At 48.5% G+C, this 16,796-nt stretch overlaps 1 protein-coding gene across 1 annotated transcript in view; it reads right to left on the bottom strand.

Moving 5' to 3' along the window:
* Positions 1 to 16,796, bottom strand: part of CRHR1 (corticotropin releasing hormone receptor 1) — a 2,033,077-nt gene that overhangs the window by 164,358 nt on the left and 1,851,923 nt on the right. Inside the window, exon 10 of the mRNA XM_078645030.1 lies at positions 16,497 to 16,582. Coding sequence (XP_078501156.1) covers positions 16,497 to 16,582 — 86 coding nt within the window. The remainder of the gene's footprint in view (positions 1 to 16,496; positions 16,583 to 16,796) is intronic.

Below are 16,796 nucleotides of genomic sequence, written 5' to 3'. Positions count from 1 at the left end.
CCCGTTTGAACAAAGCAGACCCGAGAAGGGTAGCTTCCAAGTTGGTCAAATGGACACCATTTTGAAAGTGCAGTGATGGCACAGATTGAAGTTAGCTTGAATGTCATCATTCTAGTCTGATGGTGACTGAGGTGAATGGAGCAGAGAGATGGGTCAATGAGGAACTCGGGAGGTGGTGTGGGCAGAGAGTCAGAACTCAATCAAGCAATCGACACAATTTAACAGTTTTTATTATCATTGAATCATTGCCCAGCCAGTGATGTACATTTGTTTATTTAAACGTATTCTAATCATAAGTCGGAACTCTATAGCACACAGGAAAAGTAGAGAGAAGAAATGGTTTACACCATTAACACTGGGAGTCACTTCTGGGATCCTGCAGAACAATATTATAGAGAGAACCTCATTTAATTGCCCCAAAGTCCTGAGGTGTCTTACTCTCCTTTCAATCCCTCCAGGGCGAGAGAAACACTTATCTTGAGGCTATTAAAATTGGATCTATCCCAGTGATACAGTTCTAGTTGCTCCGCCGTCTATCACTACTGGTGTAACTCCAGCAGCCTCATTGCCAAACCGTACCTTCAACAGCTCGATCATTGTGTCTCCAGTACAGTGTTCAGTAGTGGTGGATGTAACACAGCTCCTGCACAAGTTACCTCACTCCCAGACATGCTTAAGGGGAAGCAAAGTCACCGTCCCTCATCATATGGTCAGGCGGACCAGATGGTTCCATCCTGCTCAACTCCTCAACACCCTCCTGTGCTAGGCAGCCTTGCTTACGCTCAGGGATAATGTCAATCCCTCTCCCAAGCAGGCAGTAGGCTTCGTCCTACAATGTAATTCAAGGCACTATTACAGGCAGGGTGCAGAATTTCCAGGTTCCCGCTGAACAAGCTACCAAGGGGGTGTTGGCATTCTTCAATCCCAACCCTGGAACACAAATGCTGTTCTTGGTCTCCATTGTGGTGGGAGCCCTGACACGTATCATTGAAAAATAATGGCACAATGACTTGGGGTTTCATGTCATATGTTTATACCATGTTTTCTGACAGAGATTGTGCATTTGACAGGTCCAACTCTGGGACCAGTTTCAGGCAGCTGATGACTTTTCCATTTTCTTCCCAGACTGCTCAAGCCGCTGTCTCCTCTAGAGTCAGCGTAAGAAGGGCTTGGGCTGGCAGTGCTCTGCCAGAGGATCCCAAAACAAAAGGCTCAAATGAGAGAAAGGCTCCCTATTTAGCTGCCTCTCATCTTCTTTGGGGGAAACACTTCTATATTTAGGGGCTGGAAGGTGGCTAGGACCGTCCATCTGTCCCCTAACCACCACATCCTAGAGTATGGTACACCGTGAAGGACCTCAGGAATGCTTTGGAGGAGTACTGTAATTCACACTGCTATTTGGCAGGCAGACCCTCCAACTTCCATCTTTTGTACCACTCACATACACCCAGTGCTGCACTAGTCAAGCACAGCACAAACTCTACATGCTAATCCTACTAATGTACATAGGGTAACATGCATAAATCACCCATGTCCCATATGGACGGAGTGAATAAACCGGTTGCAGGGGACTCACAGAAAATTTAAATATCAAAGGCTTGTAGGCAACACTCCCTGTGAAGACAAGTCTAGAGGTCTGACGTGAGTCACTTTTGTGATGCTAATTCAGTGCAAAATGTTAATAAATCTGCTGCCAAGAGTACTGCCAGACTTGTTCTCTACTTTAGTGTGGGCATATCATTGCTGTATTGTGGGAGTTGCAGTCAAGGCATGACAATAGCCATTTGCATTTTTTTTTTATAAATGTCTGGTTACGTCGCAATAGCTACATATTTCCAGTTACATCACCATTTGTGATATTTGATATAGACAGAAACCAAAGAACTCACATAGTGTTATGAAATAGTATATGGTCCAAACATTAAGGGATTGTTTTTAACCAGAGGTTAACTTTATTGTAAATGTGAGGGATCGTATATTATTCAGTATATTCAAATTCACCAGTTCTTTCTTCAGACACACACAATGTTTCCATAGCAACAAAAGCTACACTTAGTCGATCAGCTAATGTCTATTTTATTTCCTTTGCAGTCGACAATTCTTTAATGTAACAGTGAAATAGCTAGACGTCTCACTCACATTAACCAACTATGATCGGCAGGGTTAAAAAATAGGAATCAACAGTCATTAATTATGAATCAATGAACCCATTGCATATGGAATGAGATTAGCAATTAGATAGGGAATGGGAGAAAAAAAGCCCAGGGGCCTCATTTATGAGGCTATGCGTCACTTTTACGCCGATGGTGCGTCACTTTTTGTGACGCACCAGTGGCGTAAAAAATGCGCCTTGTTGCGCCATATTTACAAAGTGACGCATCTAGGTAGATGCGTCACTTTGTAAACCCCGGCGCCACATTATACCTGCGCCAGGTATAATGTATGCAAGGGGGCGTAGTGACGCAAGAAAGGGTCGTAGAAGTGACGCAGTGAAATCTATGTGATTTCACTGCGTCACTTCTGGGACACAAATGCGTCAATTTCTTATGCCTGCCTCACAGTAGGCGTAAGCCTGACGCAGGCCCTTTCACATGGGGCTTGCCCCATGTGAAAGGATACATTGCTGGAGTTGCGTCACTTTTGTGACACGCTCCAGCAATGCGTCACTTTTGCGCCATACAAATACGTCAGAAATACTGACGTATCTGTAACTCCTTGCGCAATGATGCGTCATACTGTAAATATGACGCATCATTGGTGGTGCAAGGAGGGCGCAGTGAAAAGTGACGCATCGCTGTTTTCACGCAGCGATGCGTCATTTTTCATAAATGAGGCCCCAGGTTTATATATTTTTTCTTCACTGGCAGGTGTATTAATTGAAACTCTGAATGTTTCCTCTTCATCTTGGTCATGTTGCACACACTAAACGCCACCTTTCGCATCTTATTTGAGAGTGGGGTGTGGTTAAATAATCTTGCGGTGCCATCCCATCCTGCTGCAAGATGGGAAAGGGTAGGGTTAAGAAGAGGGAGGCATGCAGCTGAGTGGCGTGCAGAATTCTGTAACCGGGGCTTCAAAGTAAAACACCCAGGGCTGGTTATTATCTGCTGCACACCCAGCAGGAGGAGATCGTAGTGTGCTCGGTTAGGTGCTGGTTCCCCAACAGGATGAAGCTACACTCTCTGGTAAGGTGGTTTCCAACTAAACCACGCCTGGTGCCCCGGGCTATTTATTAACTTGCGCTGGCATGTGCCAGGTGCCATCACTGCACTAACGGGCGCAGGGGGCTAACAAGCTTCCCCCCGTGTTCGGATTACATCAGTGACAGACGAAACTCCTGAGGCGGAAGCCGGGAGATAGCGCGACCTGTGTAACTTTTAAAATTGTGTATTTACTTGTTTTTAAAACTCATCTGTTCTCCGTTGCCACGCCCCCCGCCCTACCTGTTGAATCGCGCTGAATGCGAGCACGCAGCAGTGACAGACGAAACTCCTGAGGCGGAAGCCGGGAGATAGCGCGACCTGTGTAACTTTTAAAATTGTGTATTCACTTGTTTTTAAAACTCATTAGTTCTCCTTCTGGGCACTCGTTTGGTGTAACTCTTTGGACTCGGGCAGTCCCGCGCAGCTGATAGTAAGAGCTGCAGCGGTACCACACCATTCGTGCCGTCGCCATTGCCCAGAGGCCACGGACCACGCCCCCCCTCAAACAGGCCACGCCCCGCCCTACCTGTTAAATCGCGCTGAACGCGAGCGCGCAGCAGTGACAGACGAAACTCCTGAGGCGGAAGCCGGGAGATAGCGCGACCTGTATAACTTTTAAAATTGTGTATTTACTTGTTTTTAAAACTCATCTGTTCTCCGTTGCCACGCCCCCCGCCCTACCTGTTGAATCGCGCTGAATGCGAGCGCGCAGCAGTGACAGACGAAACTCCTGAGGCGGAAGCCGGGAGATTGCGCGACCTGTGTAACTTTTAAAATTGTGTATTCACTTGTTTTTAAAACTCATTAGTTCTCCTTCTGGGCACTCGTTTGGTGTAACTCTTTGGACTCGGGCAGTCCTGCGCAGCTGATAGTAAGAGCTGCAGCGGTACCACACCATTCGTGCCGTCGCCATTGCCCAGAGGCCACGGACCATGCCCCCCCTCAAACAGGCCACGCCCCCTCCCCCTCCTACAAATCATGTGCTTCCACCGTTCACGCAGCGGACGGGTGCAGCGGGCGCGCCAAAGGCAAGCCCGTCTGCGCCCGTCCGCGCCAGGACAGGCCCTAGGGCACGTCAGGCTGGCCAAACCATCACGTACTCGGCCAATTCTCTTAGAGATCTACAAAATACCGTCATCACCCTGTCGCCAATGACCCTTCGTCGCATATCCGCTGTTGGCCTCATGCGCCCAGACAAAATTCTTTCCGGTGACTGTGCTTCTTCAGCCTCACTTACCAGGAACTCCACGCCCATTAGGATTTTATATCTGAATACCCGCTCACTAGTAAAGCACGCAGAGGACATCTTCGTCTTGCTGTCTAATTCTAATCCCAACTTGCTCCTACTCACAGAAACCTGGTTAACCTCAGAATCCCTCCCTGATATACTGGCTGCCCTCCCCCTGACTACTACATCCTTCATACCGATCGTCCTGACGACCGACCCGGTGGCGGGGTGGCAGCCATCATATCCAAACGCCTGATATGCACCTCTTCTCACTCTCTCCCCCTTCCCGAGGTGGAGAATCTACTTTTCAGTGTACAAACGGACTCTGGCTCTCTCACCCTCCTCCTTCTCTACCGGCCCCCTCACTCAATGCCCTCTTTCTCTTCCACTATAAATGAACAATTGTCCTCTCTGTTAACAATGCACTCCTGCTTTGCTATGTTCGGTGATTTGAACTATTGGTTCAACGACTCTAACGCCGGCACTCATGCCGTCGAATTATTCGATACCCTCACCAACTTGAATCTTGTTCAACATGTCACCCAACCCACCCACATCAAGGGGCATATCTTGGACCAGATTTGGTCCTGTAACCTGGCCCTGTCTTTGCCAGACATACTTCCCTGTGTCTGGTCAGACCACCATTTGGTGGACACCACCATAACAATGGTCGGTCAGATCTCTGCCCCATTGATGGCTGGTGGCTTGTCACGGAAATGGAGCACCTATGATGCTCAGGGCTTTCTTGCTGCTCTCACGGATTCTCGTATTGACCCCTCCGATGATATCGACAAATTAGAACAAAATCTAGGATGCTGGCTAGAATCGGCCAGCAATTTAGTCGCTCCCTTAGTTAAATTTCCCCGCACTAGGCACCGCAGCTCTCACAGGTGGTTTTCTGAAGAGCTTAAAGCCCTCAAACTGAAAACCCGCCAGACAGAACGCATTTGGAGACGCAACTACTCAGATCTAGCCAGACAATCTTATCTGATTGCACGAAAAGAATACAAGGCAGCCATTCGATCGACAAAGATAGATCACTTTTCAAAAAGGATCTTATCGGCAGAAGACAAATCTATGGAGGTGTTCAGAGTTCTGAATGAGCTAACCTCTGATGACAGAACCCTCCCGACTCAAACCCCCACTCAGGAGGCGTGCGATACTTTAAACTTGTTCTTTCTGGAAAAAATCATAAAAATTAAAATGACCATTCCACCCCCTCCCCTGTCATCCTTACCGGATACCTCCTCTACCAACCCCATGATCTTTTCTACTTTCCCCGCTTTGGATCCTACTTCCCTAGCGGAACTTGCCATTTGTGTCAAATCCAGATCCCCTAACGATTGCTGCCCACCATCCGTCTTGCGGAATGTATGTCTCAATCTACCTGACGACATTCTAAATTTACTTAACAGATCCCTCTGTAGTGGCATCTTTCCCACCTCCTTCAAGGAGGCTATCTTACTACCCCTCTTAAAAAAACCTGGTGCCGACCCTGCAGAGCCATCAAACTACCGGCCGATTTCTCTTCTTCCTTACTTTTCAAAAATTTTGGAGGCCCATGTTACTCGGTGCCTGTCTAATTTCATCGAATCCTCCGGCCATCTGGAGTCCAACCAGGCGGGCTTCCGACCTGCCCACTCCACAGAGGCTGTCATTCTGGCAGTTCTTGACACACTCAGAAGCAACGCGGATGGCGGTCATCACCAGGCCTTGGTCCTGTTGGATTTGTCGGCCGCGTTCGACACGGTGGATCACAACATCCTTCTCCACCGTGTCGGACAGGCGGGCATCCAAGGCATAGCTTATGAGTGGATCAAGTCCTTCCTTACTGGAAGATCACAGGCAGTCCGCATGGGCCCTTTCACCGCCAACAAGACCCCCACTTCCTGTGGTGTCCCCCAGGGTTCTTCCCTTTCCCCGCTCCTCTTCAACTTGTACCTCCGGCCACTGATCCAATCCCATTCAAAATGGGATATCATAGTTTTCAACTATGCAGATGATTTGCAACTCATCTTCCCCCTCAACTCTTCTCAGGCCACTAAAACATTTCACAAGGTCATGATCCACATCCAGCTCTGGATGAACCAGAATCAATTAAAACTAAACCCCGGCAAGACTGAGCTCCTTCTTCCGGGGCTCAGCCATACCCTTTGGGGCCCACAGTACTGGCCTCCAGAGCTCGGCTCTCCCCCTATCCCAGCTAAAGCTGTAAAAAGCCTGGGCATAATCATTGACGCTGAACTCACCCTCCAAACGCAAGTTGGGGCTGTAGTATCCTCCTGTATGTACCAACTCCGGAGGATTCGCAAAGTCCGTCATCTTCTCCCCCCCGAAGCACTCACCCAAACTGTTATCTCACTTGTGCTTTCTAGACTGGACTTTTCAAACGCCATTTATCACGGTCTCCCTTCATTCCTGATACACCGCCTCCAAGTTGTCCAGAACCAAGCGACTCGTTTGATTCATGGATCCCCCAGATGGCTATCAGCCAAGCCTCTGCTCCGCAACCTCCATTGGCTCCAGGTTGACCAGAGGTCCACTTTCAAGATGGCTTGCCTCATCTTTAAAGCTCTTCATTGCCCCAGTCCCGGGTTTCTTAAATCCCTTATTCATCCTCACTGCCCATCACGTAATCTCCGATCAGCCCATCGCGACCTGTTAGGTACCCCCAAAAGCAAAACTAAAAAATTCGGCGGTCGCCGTTTTTCTTACCTAGCTCCTGCACTCTGGAACTTGCTCCCCCTCTCAATCAAATCCTCTACATCCCTCCTTAAATTCAGGAAACTGTTAAAAACTCACCTCTTCCCCTCTCTCAGTTAAGCTCTTTGTTATCCTGGTTTCCCTCCACACTCATTCTGTCTCTAGCGCCAGGAAGCTTCGGCGACAGTGCGCTCTACAAATGGCACTTAAGATAAGATAAGATAAGATTGCCTCTGACCTGGCAGCACTACGTTAACAGTTGTGCCTCGCCACAGTCCAGGTCCTGACATATATCTCACATCACTCTCTTACTTGGTGTCGTTGAAAAAATGCACCTAGTCACGAACGCAGCATTGCCATCAGTCCCAAGTTAGCCACGCACAGTCATTGCACCTCTGAGACGGCTTGGTGTGTGGCTGCAGCAGATGCTGTCCTTGGTCATCCCTGGCCGAGGAGTCGGATGGAGATCTTCCCGGGCTCCTAGCCCTGGTGGCTCTTTCTTTGAGCCTCCAGGGGAGTACTCTGAGTCTTGAAGGGAGCTGGTCAAGTGCTGAGAGACAGTTCCTCTGAATGCTCACCTTGCTTCTGGTCCTGATTGTAATCGTCTTCGCTGTCCAGGGGCCTACTCACCACTGCAGCCTCCGGCGGGTCAGCCATCATGGGTGTAGTGGTGTGTCGCCACAGGACTTTCTTGAACTGGGTGATGTTCCTTGTAATACACTTGTGGCCTCTTTTGGCAGTCACTTTCGTGCCTTTGCTGTCAGCAACAACCCATGGATCCAGTTCGAAGGGTAATCTGAACTTTCTGCCTGTATGGCGGTCGTTCACAAGCACTTGGTCACCCAGCTTAATGGGGCTCTCCTTAGCCTGTAATTTTTGGGAGTCGAAATCATTGGTGCAGGTTCTCCGGAAGTCCTATTGATTTGAGGGATTTGGCCATTCCTCCCACACAGGGCGATGGGGAATGCTATCCACTACAGATCGGCCAAAAAACACATTTTGCATGAAGATATGCCGTCATGCAGCGGGCTGCGAGTCTATATTTCTGTAAGAATTGGTACAAGGCATGTTCAGTGTTGGTACCCTCTGCCACTTCAATTTGGATCTCTTTGGTGAGGGTCCTCATCAGATGCTCCACCTCCCCGTTGTCTTGGGACCATCGAAGGGTTACATGGCGGTGCTTGATGTTGCAAGAGCTCAGGTAATCGACTAGTTCGGAGAAATTGAAGGGAGGCCCATTGTCCGTGCAGATCTCCCCAAACAGGCTGTCTGTGGCCATGAGCTTCTCCAGCTTCGAGATGAATTCTGAGGCGGATGTTGTCGCCATGAATTCTATCTTGAGATAGCGGAATAGTCATTCACAATGACCAGCATGTGCTGTCTCCCGGGTAGGCTGCAGAAATCTGTGCTCATTCTCTGCCACAGGTCCCTGGGGCCTGCTTTGATGATGACAGGTGCCGGGCAGTCTGGTGGGCTCGTAGCAAGGCAGACAGGTCAGTTTTGCACGACTGCCTCACTCTCTGGTCTTGGCCTGGGAAATAGACTTTTCTCCTGAGCCAGTTCTTGAATTTCACGATGCCTTGGTGTGCTCCATGTGCTAGAAGCTCTACTTTCAGTGTGAGACTTTCAGGTCGCACAAGTCAAGGACCCCACAGGAGATACTAGTCGCTGGTTACTGACAGCTCCTGGCGGATGTGATATAATGCCTTGAGGAATATAGTGCCCTGAGGATGGACTGGCCGGTCTCAATGCAGATGGATGCCTGGCTTTGAAGCGGCCGCCATGCCTTGATAGCGATCGGTAAGCAGCCATTTCGCTGAGTGCCTTTCCTTACTTCCTCCAGGAACATTGAGAGGGCTTTGGAGTGATCCACAATCATCTGCGCACATTGTTTGGTTTCTGTGGCTTCTGTGGCTTTAGGGAAAGCAGCTGATTGAGCATGCCTGGACAGGAATACAGCAGGGTTCCGGGTACCAGTCAGTATTCCATGGAGAACTGAAACTCTTGCAGCTGCAGAATCCACTTTTCAACCCTTGGGGGGGAAGAGGCTTTGATGCAGACCCTTGGAAAAGCGAGATTAATGGCTTATGGTCCATGATGAGGGGGAAGAGATGGCCGTACACGTAGATGTGGAAGTGCCTGCAGCCCCATAAGATAGCAAACACCTCATACTCTATTTGGTAATAGCGCTGCTCCGTGGGTGTGAGTGTCTGGGTGGCGTATGCCATCAGAAGCCCATTCTCTGTAGTTTTGCCATAGAGCTAACACTGCTCCCAGGCCGGTGGGACTAACATCTACCACTAGCTGTGATTCTCTCTGCAGGGTGAAGTACACCAGTGTCATATCGGAAGATAGGGAGGCCTTAGTCTGTGGAAATGCTTCTTCCTGCTCTGGTCCCCACACTCATGGGCTGAATGACTTGGTGAGGTCTTGGAGTGGGCTGGTGATGTCTGATAGTTTCTTAATGAAGTGCCTGCAGTATGTCACCATGCCCAGGATACTGTGGACTCCTTCCACTGATGACAGGGCCTCCTCTATGTCCTTTACTTTGTCGGGGTCAATTCCTTTGTCTGAGAAGCAGTACCCGAAGGAGCGGATGTCCCTTCTTAGGCATTTACATTGCTCGCAATGTAGCATGAGCCCTCGTTCCTTGAGCTGTGTGAATACGGCAAGGAGGTGAGTCAGATGCACATCAAGCATGGGAGCGTGAACGAGGATATTGTCACTTACTTTGAGCACCCTGGGTAGGCTACGGAGGACGTTCTTCACAATGTTCTGGAAAACTTTGTTTCGCGCAGCGGATCTAGCGCTGACGCGGCGCCTCAATCCAAACAATTCTTGCCGCCATTCCGGCAAGCCCGGAGGCCACGCCCCTTCTCGGAGGCCACGCCTCCCCGGACGCCGCCCTACCTACCTATAAATCATGTGCGTCTTCCGGAAGCGCAGCGGACGAGCGCAGCGGGCACAATGTTTGCGCACCGAAGGTGCGCCAAAGATAAGCCCGTCTGCGCCCGTCCGTGGCCGACCGGGCCTAGGGGCTCTCCTCCATGCCCAGTTGATACAATATTCTTCTTCGCAGCTATACAACCTGCAAGGCCCGTGGCCTCTGGATGATACTGTGTCCGTGCGCATCGGTAGGCTGGGACTGACAGCTCCACGCCCTCCCCCCCCCTTTACCCGCCCTATCCCCCTCCCCCCTCCTTGGCCCTTCCTCTGATGCCCCTGCCCTTCCTGCGCCCACTACTCTATCTGTCTACTACCTCAATACCAGGTCAGCAGTCAAGCACTGCCACAAACACTTCATTTTATTGGACTTGCACAAACCGGATCTCCTATTTCTTACAGAGACTTGGTTCTGTGACAATTCTCTTCCTTCTCTGCTAGCTGCACTCCCTGCCCCATATTACGCCCTGCGCGCCGATCGACCCCCGGAAAATCAGGCGGTGGCGTCGCCCTAATTGCCCGCAGAGAAATCTCCTTTCGATCTCTAGCTTTCCCCTCCATTGGCTCATCGGACTTTTTAGTTGTCCGCTCATCCTCCTTTAGTACCCCGCTTACCTGCCTACTTATGTACCGCCCCCCCAACCTTCTCAATTTTTTCTATCTGGCTTCCAAGATTTGGTGGCCACCTTAGCGGTTAACAATTTCTCCATCTTGGTTTTAGGAGATTTTAACTTCTGGCCCTCAGACCCTGCTGAATGCCCGACCTCCAAGGAATTCTCGGATACCCTTCGCTCCCTCAACTTTGACTCTCACGTTCACTCCCCCACTCACATCCATGGTCACATCCTTGACCAGATCTGGTCCCTCAATTGCCCAGTAGACTCCCTGTCCATCTCCCCCTGTACCTGGTCCGACCACTTTTTGATGTCCTTTTCCCTACACCTTAGCTCAGTCCCCAAGCCCCCTCTTCTCAAAAACACCTGGGCGCGCTCCTGGAATAAGGTGGATGGGGCTTCTCTGTCTGCCACACTCTCTGCATTCAGCCCGGACCTTCATGGTCTGTCGTCCTCCGCACAAGCCAATTCCATCAACTCTTGGCTCCAATCAGGCTGCGACTCTGTCGCTCCCCTCAGGCGGGTGTCCTCCAGGAGGGCTAACGACGCAAACCGTTGGTTCAATGAGGAATTGAAGGTCTTAAAACTCACTGTACGTCGTGCAGAGCGGGCCTGGAGGCGAGACTATTGTCCCAATCTTAAAAATCAGTACATCACCCTCCTGTCTTTGTACAAAATAACTATTCTGGCGACCAAAAATGCCTATTTCTCTTCAAAAATTTTGGCTGCCGAAAATCAGCCTAGAGAAATTTTCTCTATTGTGCACGACCTTGCCTACTCTGATAGAGCTACCCTTAAGCCCTCCCCTTCCCAGGATTTATGTAATTCCCTCAACACTTTCTTCCTGGACAAAATTTCCAACATTAGGGCAAACATTCCTCCCCCCCCCCCTCTTTTGTCGACCCTCTGGGTCCATTAGCTGGGGCAAGTCTTGACTCTTTCCCCCTTTTGACAGAGGAGTCCTTTCTTACCCTACTGCCTATGGTCAAATCAGGCTCCCCGTTGGATCCCTGTCCTGCCTACATTCTTAAACACATCTTCTCGGTGTGCGTGCAGCCCCCCCTCAATTTTCTTAATAGTTCACTATCCCAGGGCATTGTTATTCCTCCTCTCAAATCGGCCATCATCGTTCCTATCCTTAAAAAGCCTGGCACTGACCCCTCCGCTCCTCCTAATTACCGCCCCATTTCTTTATTGCCTTTTCTGAGGAAGGTATTGGAGCGCCACGTGACTAGAGCACTCAGCACCTTTGTAGAGGAGAACAGGGTGCTAGCCCCCCGTCAAGCTGGTTTCCGTCCCGCACACTCCACGGAGTCCGTGGTGCTACCGGTCCTCGACAACCTCAGAGAGGGTATGGACACTAACCAGGCCCTGATCCTCCTCGATCTCTCCGCCGCCTTTGACACGGTTGACCACTCCATTTTACTTTCCCGTGTCAGGGCGGCGGGGATCGGAGGCTCGGCCTTGGTTTGGTTGTCCTCCTCCCTGAGGGACCGCACCCAGGCAGTGCGCCTGGGCGACTTTTCGGCGGACTTCCGCAAAGTCCCCCAGGGCTCCTCCCTTTCCCCTCTTTTATTCAACCTGTACATTGCCCCTCTTATTTTTGCCCTTCAACAAATGGAGGTCTCCGTCTATAACTATGTGGATGACCTTCAGCTTATTTTTTCCCTATCCCCATCCCCTGAGTCCATGATCAACTTCCAGTCTATCATGACCTTCATTCGGGACTGGATGAACTACAACCACCTGAAGTTAAACCCAGACAAAACTGAGCTGGTTTTGACAGGGGGTTGCTCCAGTCCCTGGTCCTCTCTTTTCTGGCCCCCCTCCCTAGGTCCCCCTCCCTCTCCATCTTCCTCTGTAAAAACTCTCGGTATTAAATTGAATGACCAACTCACCTTGCACTCCCAAATCAGCCAAGTGGTATCCTCTTCTTTCCTCTCACTCCGTACCATCCGTAAAGTCTCTCGTTTCTTTTCACTCTCTGCCCTAAAGCTCATAATCTTGGCGATGGTTATCTCCCGCCTAGACTATGGCAACGCTCTATACTGTGGCTTGCCCACTTATAGTATGCGACGATTGCAGCTGGTCCAAAACCAGGCTGCCCGCCTGGTTTATAACTTGGCCAAATCCCATCACGTCACTCCTCTCCTTAAATCCTTGCACTGGCTCCCTATCCGAGAACGAGCTCAGTTCAAGATGGGTTGCATCACCTTTCAGGCCCGGGCCGGCTTAGCTCCGGTCTTTATCTCCTCTGAAATTAAAACCTATGCCCCTGCTCGGGAACTATGTTCATCCTCCCAACAACTGTTGACAGTTCCCTGCTTCAAGCGCAAAAAGTGGGGAGGTACTAAATTCTCCACACTTGCCCCTGCCTTCTGGAACTCTCTCCGGTCCACCTTAGATCGTCCACCCAATATTCACACTTCCGTAAAGCGCTAAAAACGCTTCTTTTCTCCCAAGCCTTCCCTTCATAACGCTCTTATCCTTTGCTCCTTTCCCGATCTTCTTGTCCTTTTGGGCTCAGCACTCTATAGCGCCATGGAACCGCCAGGTGAACGTGCGCTCTATAAATATTTTAAACTCAAACTCATATGGTGGGCCAGATGCGTCTGCACCGTTGCAATGTGTGCTGCAAATGGTTGATGCACTGACTATTAGAGACCTTTTACTATTAACGTGTTGAGGCTCTTTTTGGGCTGGGAGTCTTACAGTGCTGTTATTCTCCTTATTTTGACGTTTGCCCTTTTTTTTCTTCTCCTTTTTTTGTGATGCCCCACTGCCTTGTGGGCAGGGGGGTCCAGTCTGTCAGGGAACAGCAGGGGTGGCAGCCGCTGCCTTACTGGTGAGGTGTTCCTTTCGTTGAGAGGGACTTTCCCTCATGCAGAGAGATAGTCAAGGTACCCCGCCTTTCAGGCTTTGCAGAGCAGGACAAGGCGGGCTACTGCACTTGGCTAGCAGGTGCGAATGCCAGAGAGTCTCTGACGGCTTTCCTTCCGTAGGTGCCGGGAGCTATATGGTGTGTAGGAGGTGTGACTGGGCCTAGCAGGAGATGGCGGGAATCCTTGGGGAACAAGGGATTGCTCGACACCAGTGTAGTGTGTTTTGGTTAGACCCCGGTTGCCCAACTGGGTGACACACACTCTCTGGTATGGTAGTGGTTTCTCAACTGAACTACGCCCAGCACCTGGGCTATACATTACCTTGTGCTGGCATACGCCAGGCATGGCATCACCAATATACTTACGCTCACAGGAGGCTTACAACATTCCCCCCTGTGCATTGATTACATCATGGTATTGCCCCTGACCTGGCAACACTATGAAGATAGGCAAGGGATGCCAGCAAACTCACTTGAAATACAGCCCTATCAATGAAGAAGCATGAGCTACATGCTGACACATGCACAGTTAGTAAAAGTGCCTCACTAGCCCAGAGTTACGGTCAGACTTAAGTCACCATCGAGCTGTTTTCATTCTAGTTTTAGTTAAGTGAAGGAGGCCACACAATGGGCAGGGGCGAGGCTCTGAAATGAAAATACAAAATCTGGCACTGCTACAGATGATCAAAATGAAGTAAGGCGTGGGTACCTTAAATTCGTTTATCACTTAAAACTATCATACAAATCTTCCACTGACCTCCATTTAAAATTTAAAATCATAACTCCAGGTTAAAGTTCTCTGCTCAGTCGGCATGATCATTTGGCATTCTGTCTCTAGTTACACACAACACTTGGTTTGCTCATGTATCCTGGCCAATGTACTCAGAAGGGTGTATGTCAATCTACTTATTATAGTCAAATTTATAACATTAGCAGATGAATGTTCACTTTGAGACATAACTATACAAAATAACTTCCACAGAATATACAGTGAGGAGGACAAATACACAAACAGTTAAAAGTACTAGAAAACTAATTTACCCTTTAAATCTTTCATTTGTTTCCTTAATTTCACACTGTTCATTCACTGCCCCCACACACACATTCTTGCTCTGTTGCCCACTCCTCTGTTGGACAATGTGCTCGCTATAGTAGCCTTCAAATATGCGAGGATGGAACTCCTAATAGCACACATGTGAATGCATTTTATTTAAGACGATAATAAGTGTTTTGCTGCTTCCGCTATTCCAATCGACAATAAAAGCAAAGAAGTTGTACCCTATCCTTGTGGAATAGAGATTTGGGTTAGTTAAGGAAACACTCATTTTAGTTCAACATGATCAATTTCCCAAAGCCCTTGGATCACAAAATTGTACCAATTTATTATCTACCCTGTCACCTTTTACTCAGATGTGTAAGATTGTACTAGGAAGAACCTGATCCAACCAGTAGATTCTGGACAAAGGCTTTAGTGTTACTAGTATTAGTCATAATGTGGTGCATTATCTTCCACACAATTTGTATGGTAATCACATTCCCATGCTGATGCCTTAGCCGTGTTTAGTATACAAAAGAATATATGCTGGTGCCAGAGGATTTGGTCAGGGCCCCGTGACTGGCACTACAGAATGCCAGCACGCTGAGTACCACGGCTTGGAAGTCTTTATTCCACCTCATGCCTGTTTCATCCACCATCAGGAACTTCCTACAACTTAATCTCTCTCTTACAGGTTCCTGCTTTCTCTCTTTGTCACTGTTTTTCTGTCTTTCTGTTCCTCCTTCAATGCCCCTTTTGTATTTTTCTGAGCCCTGCTTTGGATCAAAGTATGTTGAGGAAAAATAAGTGATGGTACCCAAAAATCAGTGCTGGTGGCCCACTTGAACCCACCAGATCAAATTAGGCATTGTGTCTAACTCACTATCCAACCACTGTTTCACATCATCAGTCAACATAATCCATTGAGCCTCCTATGGACTGTTACATGATTATTTTAAATGTCTAGCTTTACTCTATTGCTAGTCGGGCTATCGCACCCTATGGCACCAAGGTCGCTCTTTTATGCTAGTAGAAGATCCCGATATGATACCATCATTTACTGTGCGGTTGTCACTCGAGCATTCTTTATATTAGTACTACTGTCTTTCTCTAAGCCACTGTGGGGTTTTGTTTAGGGATAGCTAGGCAATTCCTTTGGTACTTTACTACGTAGTGATTGATCCCCTTCACTATGGATCTTTTAAAAGTAAATGTGCTTTTAGCCTTTGCTTGTTTTATGAGATTGTTGTTTGCCACTGTTAGCTGTTTATCAACACGTTTCAGCCGTATGTTTTCAATTAAAATAGAATTGTCTAGAAAAAGCACGAGGGTCCACATTATTTGCTTGATTCTACTGGTGGCCAGAGACAGTGTGATATCACTTCCGCAAGCTTTAAGTTTTCTTTGAAAGGACATATGTGAAGCCAAAACCTGCACTTTTTGAAGTACACCTGAAATCCCCAAGCACCTCTTGTAGATCATCATGGAGGTGAATAGCATGTCACCATGAAGCCAACTAAAAGATTGTATTTGCAATGAACCATTACAGATATATTTTCCACATTATATGCCATAGGCATATGTTGACATTTGAACATTGTATCTAAAGTTAGACACAAAATATGTTATTAAGACTGGTTACAGCACACCCTACAGCTTTCAATAAACAGAGAGCGAACTAGAGGAGTTGTCAAGTAGACAGACAGAGAATACAGTGTTGCACCTTTGCCACTTCAATATGGCACATTGTTCAGTTTAATATTCAATAATCTGTATTATAAAAAAGTAGATTTTTGCATGGTAAAATCCCATTAGATTTTCATGTGACGAAACCTTCTAGAAAGAGCAACGGGTGAGTTGGCAAACGGAAATGAACGGGATCACCTACCGGTACTGGATGGTCTCTGACGTGGTAGAGGCGCGCAGCTTCGTCATCAGTATTCGGACGATGTTAAATAAAAAGATGAAATTTATCTGAAAAAAACGTACACAGATGACGTTACGCCAAGCCCAAACAATAGAAAGGATTAATGTCGAAATATTTTGTGTTTAGTGTGACAACTACAGATGTGAAGGGCAGGACAGTGAGGGCCTTCAAGCCTGGCTCTACGTAAAAAACATAATCAGGAAATCAAAACTCGGGCGTTGGTGTTACATGCTGGAACAACGCTTAATAATATCAATAGAG

Source organism: Lissotriton helveticus, chromosome 5_1 (assembly GCF_964261635.1).
Source record: "Lissotriton helveticus chromosome 5_1, aLisHel1.1, whole genome shotgun sequence".
Classification (NCBI taxonomy): domain Eukaryota; kingdom Metazoa; phylum Chordata; class Amphibia; order Caudata; family Salamandridae; genus Lissotriton; species Lissotriton helveticus.
The sequence above is the reverse complement of the archived record's forward strand: the minus strand, read 5'-3'. Positions and strand labels throughout refer to the sequence as shown.